At 37.0% G+C, this 19,282-nt stretch overlaps 2 protein-coding genes across 2 annotated transcripts; one reads left to right on the forward strand and one right to left on the reverse strand.

The window, feature by feature from the left end:
* Positions 1-2,168: 2,168 nt before the first annotated feature.
* On the reverse strand, positions 2,169-5,067 carry LOC148166835 (uncharacterized). Its single transcript, XM_088048430.1, has 6 exons — positions 3,360-5,067; positions 3,101-3,313; positions 3,027-3,029; positions 2,685-2,823; positions 2,244-2,259; positions 2,169-2,189 (listed from the first exon to the last, which is right to left on the reverse strand). Exons 1-6 carry the CDS (start codon positions 5,065-5,067, stop codon positions 2,169-2,171), a joined length of 2,100 nt encoding a protein of 699 aa, XP_087904556.1.
* Positions 5,068-5,119: 52 nt separating this feature from the next.
* On the forward strand, positions 5,120-10,040 carry LOC148166836 (uncharacterized). Its single transcript, XM_088048431.1, has 6 exons — positions 5,120-5,180; positions 5,254-5,711; positions 5,755-6,939; positions 6,993-7,825; positions 7,876-9,841; positions 9,921-10,040. Exons 1-6 carry the CDS (start codon positions 5,120-5,122, stop codon positions 10,038-10,040), a joined length of 4,623 nt encoding a protein of 1,540 aa, XP_087904557.1.
* Positions 10,041-19,282: the final 9,242 nt, after the last annotated feature.

The raw sequence follows: 19,282 nt of genomic DNA on the forward strand, positions 1-19,282 counted from the left end.
TGGAAATTTCTTTTTTGAGTGCTTTTTTTGCTTCTTTATACTCGAGCTCACCTTCCCAATTCTTTCCCTCCTTTCTTGACTTGTCTAAGAATTTTTTTCCTTTTAATATTGACGGTTCTTTTCAATTCCTTCAGTTCTGGTTTCCACCAGTTAGGTTCGATCAACCTCCCCTTTTCGCCTACTTTCAGTGCACTACCATCTCTTGCTTTTTTCATGGTTTTTATGCATTTTTCTACTTCCAGGGGATATTCGTTTTTGATCATCCTATTCAACCATGCATCTTGTCTTCCCTTTTCGACTAGGAATAACACGTCGCATCCTTGTTTTAGCGGATTTAATTGCTTTATAGTGCTGTATTTGTAGGACTCCCAATTTGCATCTACAATCTTCTCCAGTTCGTCATAAGTTTCTATTTCTTCCTCTTCTATAATAACTCTGATAGAGAGATCGTTTCTTATTTTTAACTTTAATTTTCTGATCTCTTCCTCTCGTTTATGGCATTGGCCTTGACAGAGTTTTATCTCTTCTTAGGTTTCCTACAAATTTGTTCACTTCTTCGTGTTTGTATTTCATTTTTTCTATTTCCATATTATGGATGCATTTTGTGCCTTTGTCCTCTTTGATCGCCCTACCAACGAGACTTTTCAGCTCGCCCGCCATTCGTTTTACCTCTCTGTGTACATTTTGGTTATCTTTTCCAAATGTGATTAGTTCCGTAATCTTATTACTCATACTATACAAAATGTGGTTTTCTTCCTTTCCCTCGATTCTGGTATCATTGTTCAGTCCCCAAGTGTAGCTTGGTGGACTGCTCGAGGTTTTCTTCCTTTTTCTTTCCTGGCTTACGTCTTCATCTCTTACTCCAAGGGTTGGTGTATGCTTTACCATAGAGTCCGTGGAGGATCTTCTTGTTTTTTCGCTTCTTTTAAACGCTCTAGTCTCATATTCTTCGTTTGGGCTAAGAAAATATTTCCCTTCAGTCTCTCTTGAGCCTTCTTTTTCTTGGTACCCCATCGAGGTAAGCATTAGCTTCCTCCCTCTCCTTTCTTTCTAGTAGTGGAGTTCCTTAGTCGTTTTTGATGTATTCCTTTTCCTTTTTTTCATTATTCTCCATACTGTTCCTACGAGTTGTGCCGACGATTGTCACCCCATGGCAGTGCGCCCTTACCAGGGGGAAGGGGCTCACATACTACGGGGTGGCCCAGGAGCCCCGTAGGTTTTAACGACTTTGCTGTCGGTTTGTTATAGAGGTTGGCTCTTCGGAAGCCAGCCAATGAAGGCAAGCTCCCGTACCAAAGTTTCCATGTCCACTTAAGAATTAGGTTAGGTAGTACTCTATTTCTCCATGTTTCCTCTCTATCCACGGTCGCACTTTCGTAATTAACCTTTTCGACCACTTTGCGTCGTCCACTTTTGCCTATTCTTCTTCCCGTTTGTCTATGTTTTTTTTTGGGCTGCAGTCTTTTCCTGACCTGACCTGACCGTTTGAAGTCTAGCAGAGATATGGTCCTAAAACTAGAATATTTACAAAAATGTTTTGCACCCTCGGAAGTGGGGTGGTACGGAGGGATGGTACCTGCTTTGAGCAGGCGTACCGAACATTACTAATTAATGAACGCAATGCACGATGCAAGACAAAAGAAAGAACGAACAGTGACGCTATCTGCTTGACAGTTGACATACGGGGATGTTGCCAACCTAAGAGGGTCGCGCGTGAAAGTCCCTAACACTTTCCCTTGACCCGAGGTTGCGCTAGGCCCTGTAGTTTGACTAGGTTAAAGTGTTTGGTCTTTGTCAGACCCTTGGTAAAAATGTCGGCTATTATATCGTGGGAAGTGATATGTTCAATATTCAGAAAGTCGTCATTTAACACATCCCTGATGGAATGAGTAATACGCGCATCGATTAAAAATTTTAAAAATGTAAAAAGGTTGTCTCCCTTTTTGGGTATTGTCTTTTTTAAAACAATTTACTCTATGGGTACAGGCCAGGTTTTTCCAAACAAGTAACCAGTCTGTGTCACCGCTAGCGCCATCTTTATGAATATATAAAAATATAAATAAAATATATACATATGTATAATAAATATAAAAAATAATATAAATAGAATATAAATAAAAATAAAAATTTTTTGGAACAATTGAAACGAAACAAAAATAACAAAAATTCTAAACATAATACGTCGCGACCTGAGAACTATAAGGTTCTAACTAACATTTACATTAATTTGATCCAGTCTTTACGTTATCAGTGATATCTCTTTAATTTATTAAGCATTTATTTACAAAATGACAGGATCTATTAAAATCATTTTGGCTTGTTAAAATATTAACTCACTTCTTTTTTATACATGATAGAAAATGTTTAAAAAAATCGCAAGACAAACAATTTAAATTTTCATAAGTAATATAACGAGTGGGCTCGAAATTTCCCACAATTTCGAGCTCCCGAGTTACATTCGTCATGAGAATTCAACGAACTGACAAGCAACTGACAGCTCGCGTAGTATTTTCGCGTGGAATTGTCGCTCTCGCGTGGAATTGTCACTGAAAATTGCACTCGTGAAATTTCCAGAAAAAGTTTGTTGTGATTGGTTGATTTGAAAAAATTAAAGTCTCTGATAGGTCGAACCTATGGTGAGTTGAATTCTCACAAAAAATTACTTAGAACCTTATAATTCTCACGTCGCGACGTATAGACTAAAACAATTTTCACACTGCAGCCATATTTGGTCAGTGAGTTTTGCACAGTCTCGGCTGTACCTTAAACCCGCTTGGCGGAGCCATAGTTTTATTGTTTTTTCAAAAACGAAATCAGATAAATCTGAAAATCTTTTTCTAACAGTATGGAACGAGTGCACCAACGCTATTTGCACCCTTTTTTTAATAAAAATTTTCCAATTCTAAGAATTTTCGTGTTACACGATTGGTAATGGTTTTGTAACCACGACTAGCTACTTAATTGATTTTAAAATTCAATTTAAAATTTGACATTTATTGAGCTTCCAAATTTTAACGTAACCTCACAACCTGTATTCACATCTATTATATTTAGGTACATATATTGTTGGCCGCAGAGGACAATTCAATTATATTGATACATTTTTTATTCACGCAGCGATTTATTAAGCAAGAATCGTAAAATCCGTAATGTGAAATTGACCAAGAACTTGGCAGGAAACATGTGACAGTCAGACTAATTAGTTCTACCAACTCTTTAGCTGTCGCTTGTTCGCCACCGATGCAAATCATGTACATTCCAGTGAAACAATAGTAATTGAAATCTTCACAAATAAGTACAATAATCTTGATTGCTTTATTTTTCAAAACAAGTTTAATTGATGCCATTGCTGCTTTTACAGGATGCGTCCAAGACTACTCTTAATTTTGTGGTGGTGCTGGATTCTCGTACCACCGCCTGATGAGGAATGTAGTATTTTCCGGACTTTTCTTGCTTAATTGGCACTTTTTCCATGTGTCCTAATTTTAGATATTCAAGCATAAATTGTTTGTACTCACTCGCAAGTTTCTTGCCCTTGGTTAATCGCTTTTCGAGTTGTATTTGCCTGGCCATTGCCCTGGAGCGAGATTCTCCAATTTCAATACGCGTTTTAAATGGAATATGAACTGTGTATCTTCCGTCTTCCTCTCGTGACACAGTTTCTTCATAAAAAGTTTCACAAGCAGTTTCTTCTACAGTCATTTTTCGTTTCGTTGTAATCTCTTCTAACTCCCAAAATTTAGAGATGTCTTGCTGTTCTGACCTGGACACCATACTGACGATTTTGATGTTAGAATTTCCTTCGGTTTTACAGGTGCCTGAGATGATCCAACCTAGTTTAGTATCTTGACCCATAAGACCATCATCGGTTTTTCTTAGTCCTTGTAGAATTATTTGAAGGTATTCATTCACACCCAATAGAATATCTATGGGACCTGTCTTGTGAAATGTCGGATCGGCTAGCATGTAGTTGTTCCAGTTTTCGATGTTAATATTCAAAGCTTCTTCTGGGAGGGCTGTTGTAATTTTCGGTGCCACATGTGCTTCCACGGTGAGTTGAAATTCATTCGTCCATCTTGGATTACAGTATAGCACAACGGTATATTTTAAATTCTGTTCTTTTCCACCCAATCCTGAAACTTGGGCCAAATTTTTTCGAAGAGGCAATCTTAATAGATCAGCGGCTTGACTCGTAATAAATGAACTTTGCGAGCATGAATCTATCAATGCACGAAGATATTCATAAGATCCAGCAGCGGTTTGCACTTTTAATAAAGCTATAGCAATAACTGTGGTGTTGTTGCTTACTCCTACATGTGCATTGATTTTGGTTACATTTTCTGGAATGGTGTTTTCGGTGTTTTGACGATTTGGCGTTGCTTCTTTGTGGAGCAGAGTATGGTGATTCTGTTTGCACAACCTGCATCTGTTTTGCGAAGTGCATTTTTTGTTTGAGCTATGTGTCAAACAGTTGAAACAAAGCTGCTTGTTTCGAGCATGTTGGTACTTTTGGCCGACAGTTAAAAATTTGAATTTGTTGCATTCGTAAATTTGATGCGCTGGATTGTTGCAGTTGTTGCATGGCGATATTGTCCGAGTATAAGCTGAATGTGAATTCGAGGAATTAATGGTTCTTTTCTGCGATTCTTGAGTCGCTTCTAGACTCTGGAATCTTGTTCGCAAAAATGCTAGCATGTCCGCTAACGTTTGAAGCTCCGTAGGATTCTTGATCGAGGTCTCGTACAACTCCTTAGTTCTTGAATCCCACTTTTTTGTTGTTAGATGAATTATTATTGGGTCCCAAGAGTTAGTGTCGATACCCAATAACTTAATTGCTTCTAAACATTCTTTGATCGTGTTGTAGAACGTTTTCAATTTTTCGGCGGATTCGTTGTTTAACACGGGGAGATCTATCATCTTGTCTAACAATTTCCCTACAATCAATCTCTTGTTGTCGTAAAATTCTTTTAATTGTTTCCAAGCTGCCATGTAGTTCGACTCGCTTATTTGAAAGTGCTGAATCGTCTTGCTAGCTTCTCCTTTTACATACGTTTTTAAGTACTGCATTTTTTTTTCAGCGTTTGTGAGCGTCGCGTTTTTGTTGATGACTTTGGTGAATATGTCTTGGAAGGTGATCCAGTCTTCGTATTTTCCGTCGAAAATTGTAATTTTAATGCTCGGTAAGCGGAGGTAATGGAACTTCGGGGTGAACGAGTGTGGTGCTGCCAAAGATTAAGATACCCGTGTTTGAAGGCAAATACGAAAAATGGCCCACATTCCAGGACCTATTCACGAAGATCATTCACGCAAACACAAGTCTCAGCAAGGTGGAAAAGCTGCAGTATTTGAAGACATACGTAGGCGGTGAAGCGCTACGGGCCATTCAACATTTTGAGATTCTTGAAGACAACTACAGCAGTGCTTGGGAGGAACTTCAAGAAAGGTTCAACAATAAGAGGTTGATCGTGAACAAACTAGTGAACAAGATCTTGCAACTGCCATCAATGAAGGAGGATGACGGAGCAGAAGAACTGAAGACGATGTACAACACAGTGAAAGAGTGTCTAGAAGCCATAAAGCAACAGAAGATTGAGGTTTCATCGTGGGATCCAATCATTGTTTGTGTGATGGCATACAAGTGGAATTGGAGGACCAATGAAAGCTTTGAAGCGTCGATAGACAACCCTTTCGAAGTACAATCCTTGGAGAGTGTGCTGAAGTTCTTGATGAAAAGATTCCAGGCATTGGAAGCAGTTCATCATCTTGGAAAGAAGTCGGAACGAGAAAACGCAAGAAGCTTCAAGGAATCTCCAACATCAAATAAGGCAAGTTGCAAATTTTGTTCTTTGTCTCACGCAATCGCTTGATGTTGATAAACGGTTTAACTTCGCGAGGGAACGGAAACTTTGCTACAACTGTTTGAGTCATAAATTTGGGAAGAAATGCTACTCGCAGAGTAAATGTCGCGTATGTGGGAAAACTCATCATACCCTAATGCATCGGGATGAAGAAAAATCAGTCAATCAGAAGAAAATGGAGTCAGAAAAAACAAAACATCAACTGACGAAGGTAGCAAGTCACATCGCACGTCATGACGAAACGGTTTTGTTGGCGACGGCATTAATTCGAGTAAAGAATGCGTCTGGGGATTTGGAGAACTTGCGAGCGCTCATTGATCCAGGATCGCAAGCTGCGTTTGCTACGAAAGAAGCAGCCTGTCAGTTGGGACTACCTCGGGAAAGAATTAGAGCAAAAATTTCGGGGATTGGGGATGTGAAACCCAAAACTAGCAACCAAAAAATTAGAATTGTTTGCAAAGCAAGGATGCCAGGAGCATTCGAATTAAAGACAGATGTGGTCATACTTCCGAAGCTAACCGAAAAAACACCAGAATGGCAGATAAATTTCGTAGAAGACGACTGGAAAAACGTGGTCATTGCGGATCCAACGTTTTACACCCCAGGGCAAATAGACATTATCTTAGGTGCAAAAGAGTACCGCGAGATATTGTTAGATGGAATGAAGAAAACAGAAAATGGACTACTAGGTCAGAATACGCATTTCGGATGGATAATATCCGGAAGCAGCTCAGGTTCAAAAACGCGAGGCATCAAACTGTGCAGCTTGATATCAAGAGCTCAAGAAGACCAAAACATAAACAAGTTTTGGGAGGAGCAAGAAGTTTCAACGGAGCAGCAGCTGACAAATGAAGAAGAAATTTGTCAGAAGCGGTATGAAGAAACAACACAACGAGACATGGATGGAAAATACGTCGTCAGAATTCCTTTCAAAAGTGATGATTCTAAACTTGGGGAATCTAGGTCACGGGCGGTCGCAAGGTTACTACAACTCGAAAGAAGACTGAGTAAGCAACAAAAACATTGTAAAGATTACAACGAGTTCATGCGAGAATACGTGCAACTAGGTCATATGACAAAAGTTCCGAAAGAAGAGGAAAAGACAGGGAAATACTACATTCCGCACCAATAAAGGTAATAAAGGAAGATAGCTCGACAACTAAATTAAGAGTGGTTTTCGACGCATCTTGTAAGAGTAGTAACGGAAAAAGTCCGAATGACATTACGTTAGTTGGACCAAGAGTGCAAAGTGAACTTTGTGACATCTTGTTGAGATGGAGAAGCAACAAGATAGCTTTTAATGCAGACATAGAAAAAATGTACCGTCAAATTAAAATCCATGAAGATGATCAGGAGTATCACCGAATACTATGGAGATTTTCAGAATCAGAGCCCATTCAAGAGTTTAGATTGACTACGGTGACGTATGGAACTGCGTCAGCACCGTTTTTGGCAGTTAGAACCATCCAACAGTTGGCAAAAGACGAACGCGACACATATCCAGAAGCGGCTGAAGTAGTTACAAAGAATTGCTACGTTGATGACGTGTTAGCTGGGGCTGACACAACTGAAGAAGCAATTGAACTGCAATCGGAATTGATAAACATGTTTCATTCGGGTGGATTTAACTTAAGAAAGTGGTGCAGTAATGACAGCAAGTTGTTAGAAACCCTCTCAGAGCACCTGAGAGACAACAAACAAATAGAATTCGCCAAGGACGAGGTGAAGAAATCGTTGGGAGTATTCTGGGCACCCAATGATGACACAATCAGGATTAAGGTCAACACAACTACGTCAACGAGTGGGAAGTTAACGAAGAGGACAATTCTGTCAAGGGTTGCGAAATTGTTTGATCCACTGGGAGTGTTAGCACCAGTCGTAGTGACAGCCAAACTGATTGTGCAGGATCTTTGGAGAGGTCAGCTAGACTGGGTTAATCAAGTTCCAGACGAGATTGCTAAAAGGTGGTATGAATTTCTTAAGACTCTGATGGAGCTTGAAGAAATTGTCATTAAAGGATGGACACAACAAGGCAAGAATTCGGTTCAAATTCAAGTACATTCTGCGACGCGTCAGAAAAGGCGTATGGAGCGGTGGTTTACCTGAAAGTTACGAAACCAGATGGGGAAGTGACAGTCAGTTTGCTTGCAGCCAAATCAAAGGTGGCTCCAATAAAAACAAAGGTAACCTTGCCGAAGTTGGAATTGTGCGCAGCGGCACTGTTATCAAAACTCATGCATCGAATAATAACTACATTATCATTGGAAAAAACAGAGCTACATGCATGGTCCGATTCGATGATAACGCTAGCATGGATAGCTGGACAACCAGGACGTTGGAAGACCTATGTAGCCAATAGAGTCTCAGAGATCCAACGTACAAAAAACGTTAAATGGCATCATGTCAGCACAAAGGACAATCCTGCAGATGTGATCTCACGAGGGCTGGATGCAAACAAGTTAAAGGAAGACGAGCTGTGGTGGAATGGTCCAAGTTGGTTGAAAGAGGAGGAAAAATGGCCAAACGTCGCAGTAGAAGAAGATACGAAGATAGAAGAAAGAAGATGCATGCATGTGAAGGTCACTCATCCAGCAGACCCAATCTTTGCAGCATATTCGTCGTTTACAAAAGGAAAAAGAATTTTGGCATGGTGTTTGCGATTCATTCGAGCCTGCAGAGAAGGAAAAAGCAGCGGTCCGTTGGCAGTGCAGGAGTTACTTCAATCGGAAGAATACATGGTAAAAATGGAGCAAGGTCAATGTTTTGCTGACGAAGTAAAGAAACTGCAGAACGCAAGGTCGGTTGGCAAACAAAGTGGGTTGATAAACTTGAACCCATTCATTGACAACAAAGGAATTATGAGAGTGGGTGGAAGATTAAAACATTCACTACTCAAATATGATGAGAAGCATCCAATAATCATCTCAGGAAAAGGTGATTTGGGGAGTCTCATCATCAGGGAAGCGCATTTACAAACTCTCCATGGAGGTAATCAGCAAACGATAGCCTTCATCAGAAGAAAGTTTTGGATAACAAACGCAAAACGAGCCGTGAAAAAGGTCATCAACAATGGTCCTACTTGCATTCGTTATCGTGCAAAAACAGCAGAACAGCTGATGGGTCAACTACCCGAGACTCGCGTCAGACCAGTGTCAGCGTTCACCAACACCGGTGTCGACTACGCAGGACCTATCCAACTAAGAGTGTCAAAGGGAAGAGGAAATAAGTCGTATAAAGGATACATAGCGGTGTTTGTCTGTTTAGCAACAAAGGCGATCCATTTGGAGATTGTGAGCGACATGAGATCGGAAAGCTTCATGGCAGCATTGAAGAGGTTTATGTCTCGCAGAGGATTAAGTGCGAACATTTTCTCAGATAATGGAACGACGTTTGTGGGCGCAGCGAAGAGGCTGGAAGAAGAAGTAAGCGAAATGATCAAGGGTTCCGACATACAAGATCAATTAGCAAATAAGGGAATTCAGTGGAATTTCATCCCTCCATCGGCACCGCACTTTGGGGGTATGTGGGAGGCTGGAGTAAAATCTACAAAGCACCACTTAAAACGTGTCATTGGCGAAAGTACATTAACGTACGAAGAATTGACGACGTTAGTCAATCAAATAGAAGCATGTTTGAATTCACGTCCACTGTGCACATTAACCAAAGAAGTTAACGATGTATCAGTGTTGACACCAGGACACTTTCTCATTGGAAAGGAGTTGGTGGGACCAACCAATCCCGTAGCGTTAGAAAGTTGTAACGGTCTAACGGGAAGATGGAGAGTCATCCAAAAGATGAAAAAGGACTTTTGGAAGGCATGGACGACAGATTACCTACACCAGCTGCAACAGCGAAACAAGTGGCAGTCAGAAGTAGAAAATTTGAAGCCAGGAGATGTCGTCTTAGTGAAAGAAGATAACATCTCTGCCAGTAAGTGGCCGTTGGCGAAAATTGAACAAGTTCATAAGGGACAAGAAGGATTGGTAAGGGTCGTGACAATTCGAAGAGCGTCCGGACTGGAAACAAAACGCCCAATTCACAAGTTGGTGAAGATTCCAACAGGAAACCAGGAGGATTCAAATAATCAAGGGACAAGCACAACAGGAAGTGGTGGAGCTTCAACCGTTAGGGATTCTGGATCCATTTCATAATTACTCCACATCAGGGTTGTCGCGAACTTAAGTTAAGCCAGTTAGATTTCTTTTGTTAATGGGAATTAGTTGTAATTCATGGGAAACTAGTACTTAATCATGTAGCAATTATTTTAAAGGGGGATTAAATAGTTGTAATACGAATGCCATATACTATAAATAACTTGATGTGAAACAAAATACTGTGGTCAGCTGATGTTTCAGTGTATCATCCAGGGGATCAAGGCCGCAGTACTCAACCTTTAATGCCACGACTGAGACAACATTCTGCTGGAGAGGTCCACAACCCATTTCGTCGTCCTCGCCAATATGATTAATCATCGATTAATCAGGGATTGTTCACCTGGAAGTGTCGAAAGTAGAGCGGCTCACAGTCCACGGTGGAGCAATCCTGATGTGACAATTAGTTGTGGATGCATCGACAGCAGAAAATGGTTGCAAACCAGTGACCGTAAAACAGTTACGTTGGTTGTTATGTTGACGAACAACAGATTTACACATTTTGAACATCACAGTTATATTTAATTCAAATTAGTATTATATTAGATAGGCGTTTTTTAATAAACGATAGTATTGATAGAACCAACGTGGTTGTCTTTACTCACCCCCTCAACACTGGGGTAGTCGTGGCCGGGACCGCGAGGAAAGTTCGGGGAAGGTAAGGCTCGAGGAGCAAAGTGGGTTACAAACTATTTAGGGGTGCCACAAGATATTTTACAACGGATGGGTGAAGCCAGTTTTAATATTGGGAAACAATATCCGGCTGAAATCCGGAAATTTTCTTTAACTCTCAATTTCTTGTCAACTAGAGCTTATGAGTACGTAAGAGAAACTTTTAAAAATGTCCTGCCACACCGATCTACATTAAGCAAATGGTATCCCCATATAAACGGCGAACTTGGAATATGCCAGGAAGCTTTGGAAGCCATAAAAAGAATCACATCCTGCAGAAAACGTAAACCGATTGTGGCACTTATGTTTGACAAAATTTCTATTCGTAAGCATGTGGAGTTCGATGGGAAAAAATGAGAGGATATGTGGATTTTGGGATGAATGATAACGATTTGACATATGACGAAAACACCCCAATAGCAGGTCACGTATTGGTGTACATGGTTGTTTGTCTTAATGCCAGCTGGAAGATCCCTATTGCGTATTATTTTGCCAATTCGCTAAATGCCGAAGAAAGATCAAGCATTACATATGCAGTACTTGAGCAACTGGCCGCAATAGATCTTCAGGTGGTATCCATAACGTGTGATGGACCATCTACGCATCTAACCATGGCAGAAAATATGGGGGCCTCGTTCCAGATAAACAACTTTAAAACTATTTTAAATAATCCTTTTGTAGATTCTCCTTTATTTTTTATCTTAGATGCATGCCACTTCATCAAACTAATTCGTAATTTTTTCTTTGATTACGAGAAATTCTATGACGGAAATGGCCAAGTAAAAATTTTAACATAAATTTACATAATTTAATTAAATGTTTTTCAAGGAAATCGACGTCAATTTCATTAAAAAGTTGCAGACTCTACAAGATAACGAACAACTGAACATCGCCAATAAGTTAACTAGGAGGCATATAAATTGGAAAAGACAGCCAATGAAAGTAAAGTTGGCTGTCCAAACGTTATCTTCAAGTGTTGCCGATGCGATTGATTTTTGTAGAGAAGTTCTGCAACTTCCTCAATTCAAAAACTTGCAGGCAACAACGAAATTCATTCGTGTATGTGATAGGTATAGATTAAAATTAGGAATATTCTAATTTTAATTGAATTAACTTTTAGATTGTTTAATATCTTTAATAACAAAAATATATTTGGAAAGAACTATAAAGCCCCATTATCAGGAAAAAATGAACATTACTGGCGTCCATTTCTACAAGACAGTGCTGATTACATTAAATTTCTGAAGTTAGTAAATGGCACATTTCTTGTTGCTTCTAAACGGAGAACAGGATTTATCGGCTTGCTAACTTTAATTGAAAGCACGCAATTGATCTATGATCATATGATCAAGTCTGAAGATCCACAACTTGAGTAACATTTAATCTTTCTAATAATTTGCATAATTAACATGTAATTTTCAGCTATGTTTTGACTTACAAGTTAAGGGGATATCAAACAAATTTCAGTATAGGGCAAATTCAATGTATTTTTCCAAACACGATTACTCGAAAACTATTTGAGTAAATTGCTTTCTGTTTTTTGCATATGAATCTGTTCAACGTGCACTATGTTGAATGCTATATATAATTTTTGTAAAGTGAATATTTAATGACTTTTTGATTAATTAAATACGAAAACTTGGCTGAAATCGAAATAATTTTTAGCATTCCACATGCGTAAACTTTTCAAAATTCACACATACGTATTTTGAGAACAACCAGACAGTAACATAACGTCTTGTTGTCAAAATTATGACTTTGGGGTGTTGAAAAGACTGAAAAAATTTTCGTAATTGAAAGGTTTTAAAAGATAGATCAATTTAATACATAATTTAATTATTTATAATTATGTTTACTATTTTTTGTTACATTCACAAAAATCTTGAACAAAATTCGAAGATCCCAGTACATCCATTAATTCTTCAATTTTTGCAATTACACAAATCCCACCTTTTCGGGAAAAATTTAATTTATTTATGAAGATAAACATTAAATAATAATAATGAGATATTGTAATTATTAAGTTTCACGGGTGTAATTTGTAAAATATCGGACTCTACTATCAAAGTATTTAAGATTTACTGGCCATGGGCAATAATAATTTGGCCATCAGTGTAGTCAAAACTATTAGCTATTGTCCTGCCCACAAGATGATGGTAATAATAATCTAAACTAAACATGGGAACATCGAGTAAAAAAAATCGATGTTGAACTCAATTTCAACAAGAGCACAATTACATCGATCTCTAATACATCGGAGAAAACATCGATTTTGAAAAATAGTAAATAAAAAACTAAATATAGCTTAGTTTATTGTGAAAAACAAAAATAAATAAAATTCTTAATAAACCATCAAAATAATAAACAAATACAAAAAAAATAAATAAATAAAAGCCTTAAGTTATAAACAAAATATAAAGTAAATAAATTATAAAAAAAATAACAAATTCGAGATTAATAAGAATAAAAGTGATCGCAGCACAATTAAATCACGCCTTGCTTTGGTTCTATACGTTGACAACCAACCAAACAAAATATCACCAAAATCACGAGTGCAAAATAAAATACATACATCGAAACCGCAATCATCGATTTTTAATGATACATCGAAAATAAAAATATAATGTATTTAAAATCGATGTTTTTTGGCAAAATCTATATTAATAAAAAATCGATGTAAAAGTCCCATGTTTAATCTAAACCACTCGGGCTGGGGTTTTAAGAAGTAGTTTTTATTTATGGTTTTATTACCGTAGTAAGCAGACTGACCATGGGTAACTCACTAAAAGAGTGCCGTCTACAAATAATGAGGGTTGAAGGGAGATGCTGCATTTAACGTTTGGATGTTTAAAATGTTTCATATAATTTTTCCTTTACGCAGAATTTTGAAGCAGAATTTACCGTTACAGTTTGTTAGATATCCCCTTAAGTCAAGATCATTTTGAGTTGTTTTTTTCTTCAATTAGGAGCCGTTTAGGCTTTAATAACAACCCTACAGCCAGACAATTTATTACAGCTTTTAAGCGCTTGCTTATTAGACACGAGCTTAAGCATATAAATTCCAACTGCGTCACATTGGCCGATTTTGAGTGTTACTAGCGATGTTACCAACCACTGTAACACTCAAAGTAGATGTTTTCCAGATGGGTTAATTTTGTTTCCAGACGAATTAGAAGATCACGATTACTCATCAATTAATACTGTTGTGATGTCTGATCTGATTTATGACATCGTTGAATACATTTCAGGTTTTATTGTAAGAAAATTTTGCAGAATCATACAATGCGATGTTTGCGCCAAGGCTTTAACTTCCACCACTTTTGAACATGTCAATTCGCGTTTCATTGGTTTTAAAGACAGAGGAGGCTTAGTGTATCCCTCCTTAGACGTTATTAAAATCTGCAGACAAACAGAAAAACGTTGTAGACGACTGCTTCATGTTACCGGTAACCGTGTTCCTCCAGGCAACATTTTAATTCCGCTCGTTAATACAGTCTATGCCAGTTTACCTAATACTATTTTTACCTGCCTAAATGACCGTCTTTTAGAATTTGAAACATTTGTGTCTAATCATGTTTGCTATTTGGTCAAGCAATTAATTTCCAAATATCTCCAAATAAGATTTCATCACGTCAACCGTAATTTTAATATTAAATCATTTGGCATTAGTAAATTGTGCAATTTAAATCTATAGAAAATATGTTAGTGCTTTGTATTCTTTGAAGTTTTAATAAACGTTTTAAAATCATTATTTTTGTTTTGTATCCTGTTCAAACAAACGACTTCTACAGCCAATTTAGATTTTGGACATCCCTGACCTGTTGATCACCCCGTGACGTTGTTGACATTTATGACATTTCTCATTTAAGAATTTGAGGTTATGTTACATTGTGAGCGTGATGAGTAAAATTTGACTGATTTATTAAACTTGCGCATTGACGTTGTAGAATGAATGGTTATCTCGATCTTTTGAAAACTAATTACAATGTATCGGACAGCATTTCGGTGCAAAATTTTCGTAACTACAAGGAAATGTGAGTGACACACTTGTCGAAAGTTTGGTAATCATCAGAAAAATTATTGCAGAATGGTTCGTAATGAGGTGCAACTAATATTCACGACTTTAGAAATGTTAATGGTTCATAAGAAATGGAATGGCTATTCAGTGACAAGTATGCAGTGGAGCGATTTGACTCATCTATGGTTGCATTGCGTTGCAACAGTTATCTCGCTTGTGATGAAGATAGAATTAGCTGTATTTCATTATTTTTCAGGGAACTAATTTTACTTTGATTAACAAATAATTTGTCACAAGGTATTTTATTGTAAGGTACAAAGTTTTATCAATGAATAAATTTTACCAGTGAAAATTATAGCAGTGTAATATCTTATTTTCTACAATGATAATGAACGAATGTGCAAAAATTTACAAATGTGTCAAATATTACATTGGTTACAACATGTCTCTGTACTTTGAACATTTATCACAAGTGTAAATAATGCTGAAGTATTGTTAGCGTTTTGGTCACTGGCATTTCGCTTGTTGGCGATAAGACTTGTTTTTTTTTCTTTTTTACTGTAGACCCATTTCTTGAATTTACTTGAAACAAAATGGGCTCTGTAACTGGCATAGAAGTTGAGAGCGTGACTCCCTATGTACAGCACAACCAATTAGGGGCAGCATATGTTTTTGGAGATGTTCTATGATGATGATGATGATGAATGAATTCAATAAGACAGAACTGGTTCAAAATTTGACATAACAATCCGTGTTTAACTACTGCATCATTCTCAGTGTATTGCTCAGAGTAATTTTAAAGCCAAAAAAGGTCAGAATTTAAACATACAAATTTTAAGTCGCATAACCACTAAATACCATAAACTTCGAGAATTTAAACCAACTTCATTTTGACATGGGTAGTCTTTGTTGTTGGCCTTGTAGGTGTTACGCCACTCAACGATACAGCACATAATGAATCTTCGTTACTTTTGCATACCTAATTTTCGCCGATATTTACCAATTGCTAGTTGTTGTAAACCAAGTTCAAAAATCGAATGATTCAAACATAACAGTCATGTTCAACCTAATGCGCACAAATGGCACATAGCTCAATTTAAGCGTTCTGCGCCAACATTTTGCGATAGCACCACGGCCTAGATTGCCTACGAACCTTCTTGACTTCTTGGGTTGTTGACTACGGAAGTTCACACGTTCGCAACTTGGAGTTTGGAGCTTAATCTGCTTAGGGTGAATGATTTTATAAAACGAAAGCAATACGTTAAAATTAATACCAAACATTTTATGGGCGCTCAAACGTGTCAAATCTTGTCGGTGGCATGGACTGACCTTGACTTTTGACGTAGTTATCCCCATAAAAAATAACCACAAGGTGTGAGCAGAATGAAGAAATTTCAGATTTAGCAACATGCAAGATGTGCTCATCTAATGTCTCATACATTACTGTTGAATTACAGTTACAAGTTAAAATTGGTTGAAGACTTTGCTGAATATTGACGAGCATTACGTTAGAGGCGCTGTGGTGGCAATTTTCAAAATTTTAAACAATTTCCAAGTTGGTAATAGTTTAATAATGTCATTATTGTCATTTATTGCTTATCAATAAAGTTTTGCCTTGTTTTTTGTGCCTTTTCTAAGTATTTTCAAATTGTTGTTATTACGTTTTTTTTTTGTTCGTTTTCGTGTTTTTCTTGTTTTTGTTTTGCGTTAATTTTATTGAATTTAGTTATTAGGTTTTTTGTTTGTTCGTGTTCGTGTTTTTCTTGTTTTGTGTTAATTTTCGTTTTTGTGTTTATTGATAAGCATTATTATGGCTGAGTTGTCAATGTTCTTCAAAATGGAAGTAATTTTTACTTACGGCGAATGTCACAGAGACATTAATGAAACAGTTAGGCTTTTCATTGAGCGTCATCCTAATGAAGGATTCTCTAAATTTAAAGTTAGCCGAGTACTAACTTTATTCGAAGATATGGGAAGCGTGCGGGAATTGAAGCTTTCGAAGAAAATCCAACAACAAGTGTTAGAAATGTTGCAAGGCAAATTTTAAATAATCAAGTTTCAAGATCTTCAATCCAAAGAATTTTAAAAGAAAAAAAAATATCATCCGTTTAAAATTTCATTACACCAAGAATTGTCTGAAGATGATAATGCCAATTTTCCCGGAAATATTTTATTTTCTGATGAAGCACGCTTCAAAAGCAACAGCGTTGTTTGGGCCACCGAGAATCCCCATTAGACTTGGCATATTGACAACCAAAGAGTTTGGTCACTTAATGTTTGGGGAGGACTAATAGGCGACCGTGTAATTGGCCCTCACTTTTTTGAAGGCAACTTAACAGGAGCCATGTATTTGCAATTTTTGCAAAACACCTATGAAGATCTTGTCGATGACTTACCCTTAAATCGAGTGGCAAATAAGCATTTCAAGCAGGACGGAGCCCCACCTCATTTTGCCCGGCCTGTCAGAGAATATTTGGATGGAAGGTTTGGACCTCGTTGGATCGGAAGAGGAGGTCCAATACCTTGGCCTGCACGGTCGCCTGATCTTACCCCGTGCGACTACTTTTTATAGGGATACGTAAAAAGTAAAGTTTATTCCACGCCGCCAACAACTCCCGAAAATTTAAGACAACGAATTCGAGAAGCATTTGTATCGATTGACCAAAATATGGTTCAAAATGTCTTAAGAAATTTTAGAACTCGTCTGCAGAAATGTATCAATGCCAATGGGAACACATTTGAGCACCTGCTATAAAATGTTAGGTATTAGTTTTACTATTTTTCTTTCGCTTTATCATTCAACTTACGCAGATTAACCTCCAAGCACTAATGTACGAACTGCCGTTGTCAAGAATTCAAGATTAGTTCCACAAAACACGTACCTGATTGGTTCGATTTGCGCGAACCGCTTAAATTTAAGCTAAGTGCCAATTGTACGCAACAGCTTGTACATGACTGTTATATTAAAAAAGAAATTTATGTTTGTTTCTTGTATGAGCCAACTCGTCAGCCTGTCTGTCTTCAACTTTGATGTTTTACACGTAGCTGAACTATTTTATTATCAACGATTTGTATGCGTAAACTTTGCTACCTGTTAGAAACTGATGATGACGGTAGTAAAGTCTTCATGATCTTCCATTTATTATTTTTTTTCAATTATTGGTGGGTCGCGCGATCTTTGATGAGAAAAAAATGGTGAAAGGTTAACCTCAAATTAAAAAGATTAGAGATGAATGCTTAAATGAAAATAGTTGATTACCTGTCGCGATAGACTGGCCTGTAGTTATTTAAACGATAGCATTTATTCTCAGCTTCTATCATAATAATTGGTTAATTAAGCGATCGATGAAAAATATCGATCGAAATGGCAAAAGTAGAAAACTGTAAAATATAAAAAGTAGGAAACTGTAATAGCGGATTTTAAAAATTTCGCATTTGAAAAATTAAAAATCCAAGATATAATTCAAAAAATGCCGCACCATTCAAATTGATCGAAAAACTAACGAATAAACGAAAGTATGTTTGAATGTATATTTTTTTTTGCAATAATTAAATTTACATCGTAGAATGTGATTTTCAATTGTTAACGAAGGTGGCTTTGGATGAAAAAAATAATGCGTCTTTCTTTCGAAAAGAAAACATGGCCGAAGTAAGTGTTTTTAGTTTTAATTTAACAATTTTTATAAATACTAAATTTATTTTGCAGAAAAACCCATCCGAAAATGAAAATAAGTAAGTTTACTTGTAATTATAATTAAAAAATTTTTTACAAATATATTTTTTGCAACAATCGTAAGTATTATTTTGCTAAGAAAAATTCATTAACGGAAAGATATCAATATTTATATATATATACAGGGTCCGGCAACACTTGTGTCCACCCCTAAAATCGTCTTTAATTTTAAAGATAAAATTTTGAAATTTTGCATACGCTCATAGTTGGCAAAGCTCTAGAAGCTGACGCAAAAATTTGTTTTTTATCACGGTTTGGTTGGCGTCGCGACGCCTAAGAAGAATAATTTTTAGCGATTTTTGAGTTTTTGCGGAAAAATTCGCGAATTCAATTTTTTTTCAACATAACTGTGATTCAAATTTCTGAGTTTTTATTTTAAATCTAATGCAAATTGTGTTTAAAATTTGCGAAAAAAACGCTGTTTTATCAAGTTAGTTTTCAAAATTCTGACAGCGCAGCGGCAAACTACGTTTACACCAAAATTTCACAAGTCACTTTATTCACTCTTATAAAGGTTAATTTTGATTATCACGGGTATGTTGCACTTTATGGACACCAGAAATCGTTAATTAACATCGACAAATCGACAATTTCACCAATTAAGACTTTTGTTACAATCTAAAGCGAACCAAAAGATAGATGTCATTTGGACACAAGATGTTGACAGATGGGTGTAAACGTAGTTCCCAATTTTGACGTAATAAAATTGGAAACTAACTTGATAAAACAGCATTTTTTTTCAAATTTTGAAGACAATTTGCATTGAATCTAAAACGACAACTGAGATATTTTTTACACATTTATATTGAAAAAAAATTAAATTGGAGGTTGGTATCACAAACCCTCACAA

Source organism: Gnatocerus cornutus, unplaced genomic scaffold, assembly GCF_029298725.1.
Source record: "Gnatocerus cornutus isolate USDA-ARS CGAHR unplaced genomic scaffold, icGnaCorn1.1 Chromosome12, whole genome shotgun sequence".
NCBI lineage: Eukaryota > Metazoa > Arthropoda > Insecta > Coleoptera > Tenebrionidae > Gnatocerus > Gnatocerus cornutus.

Coding starts and splice junctions, on each gene's coding strand:
- LOC148166835 (XM_088048430.1), bottom strand. CDS start 5,067: ATGCAGTACTTAAAAACGTATGTAAAAGGAGAAGCTAGCAAGACGATT. Junction 3,314..3,359: donor AGTAGTCTTGGACGCATCCT/GTAAAAGCAGCA, acceptor TGAAAAATAAAG/CAATCAAGATTATTGTACTT.
- LOC148166836 (XM_088048431.1), top strand. CDS start 5,120: ATGTCTTGGAAGGTGATCCAGTCTTCGTATTTTCCGTCGAAAATTGTA. Junction 5,712..5,754: donor AAGTACAATCCTTGGAGAGT/GTGCTGAAGTTC, acceptor CATTGGAAGCAG/TTCATCATCTTGGAAAGAAG. Junction 7,826..7,875: donor GACGAGATTGCTAAAAGGTG/GTATGAATTTCT, acceptor TTGTCATTAAAG/GATGGACACAACAAGGCAAG.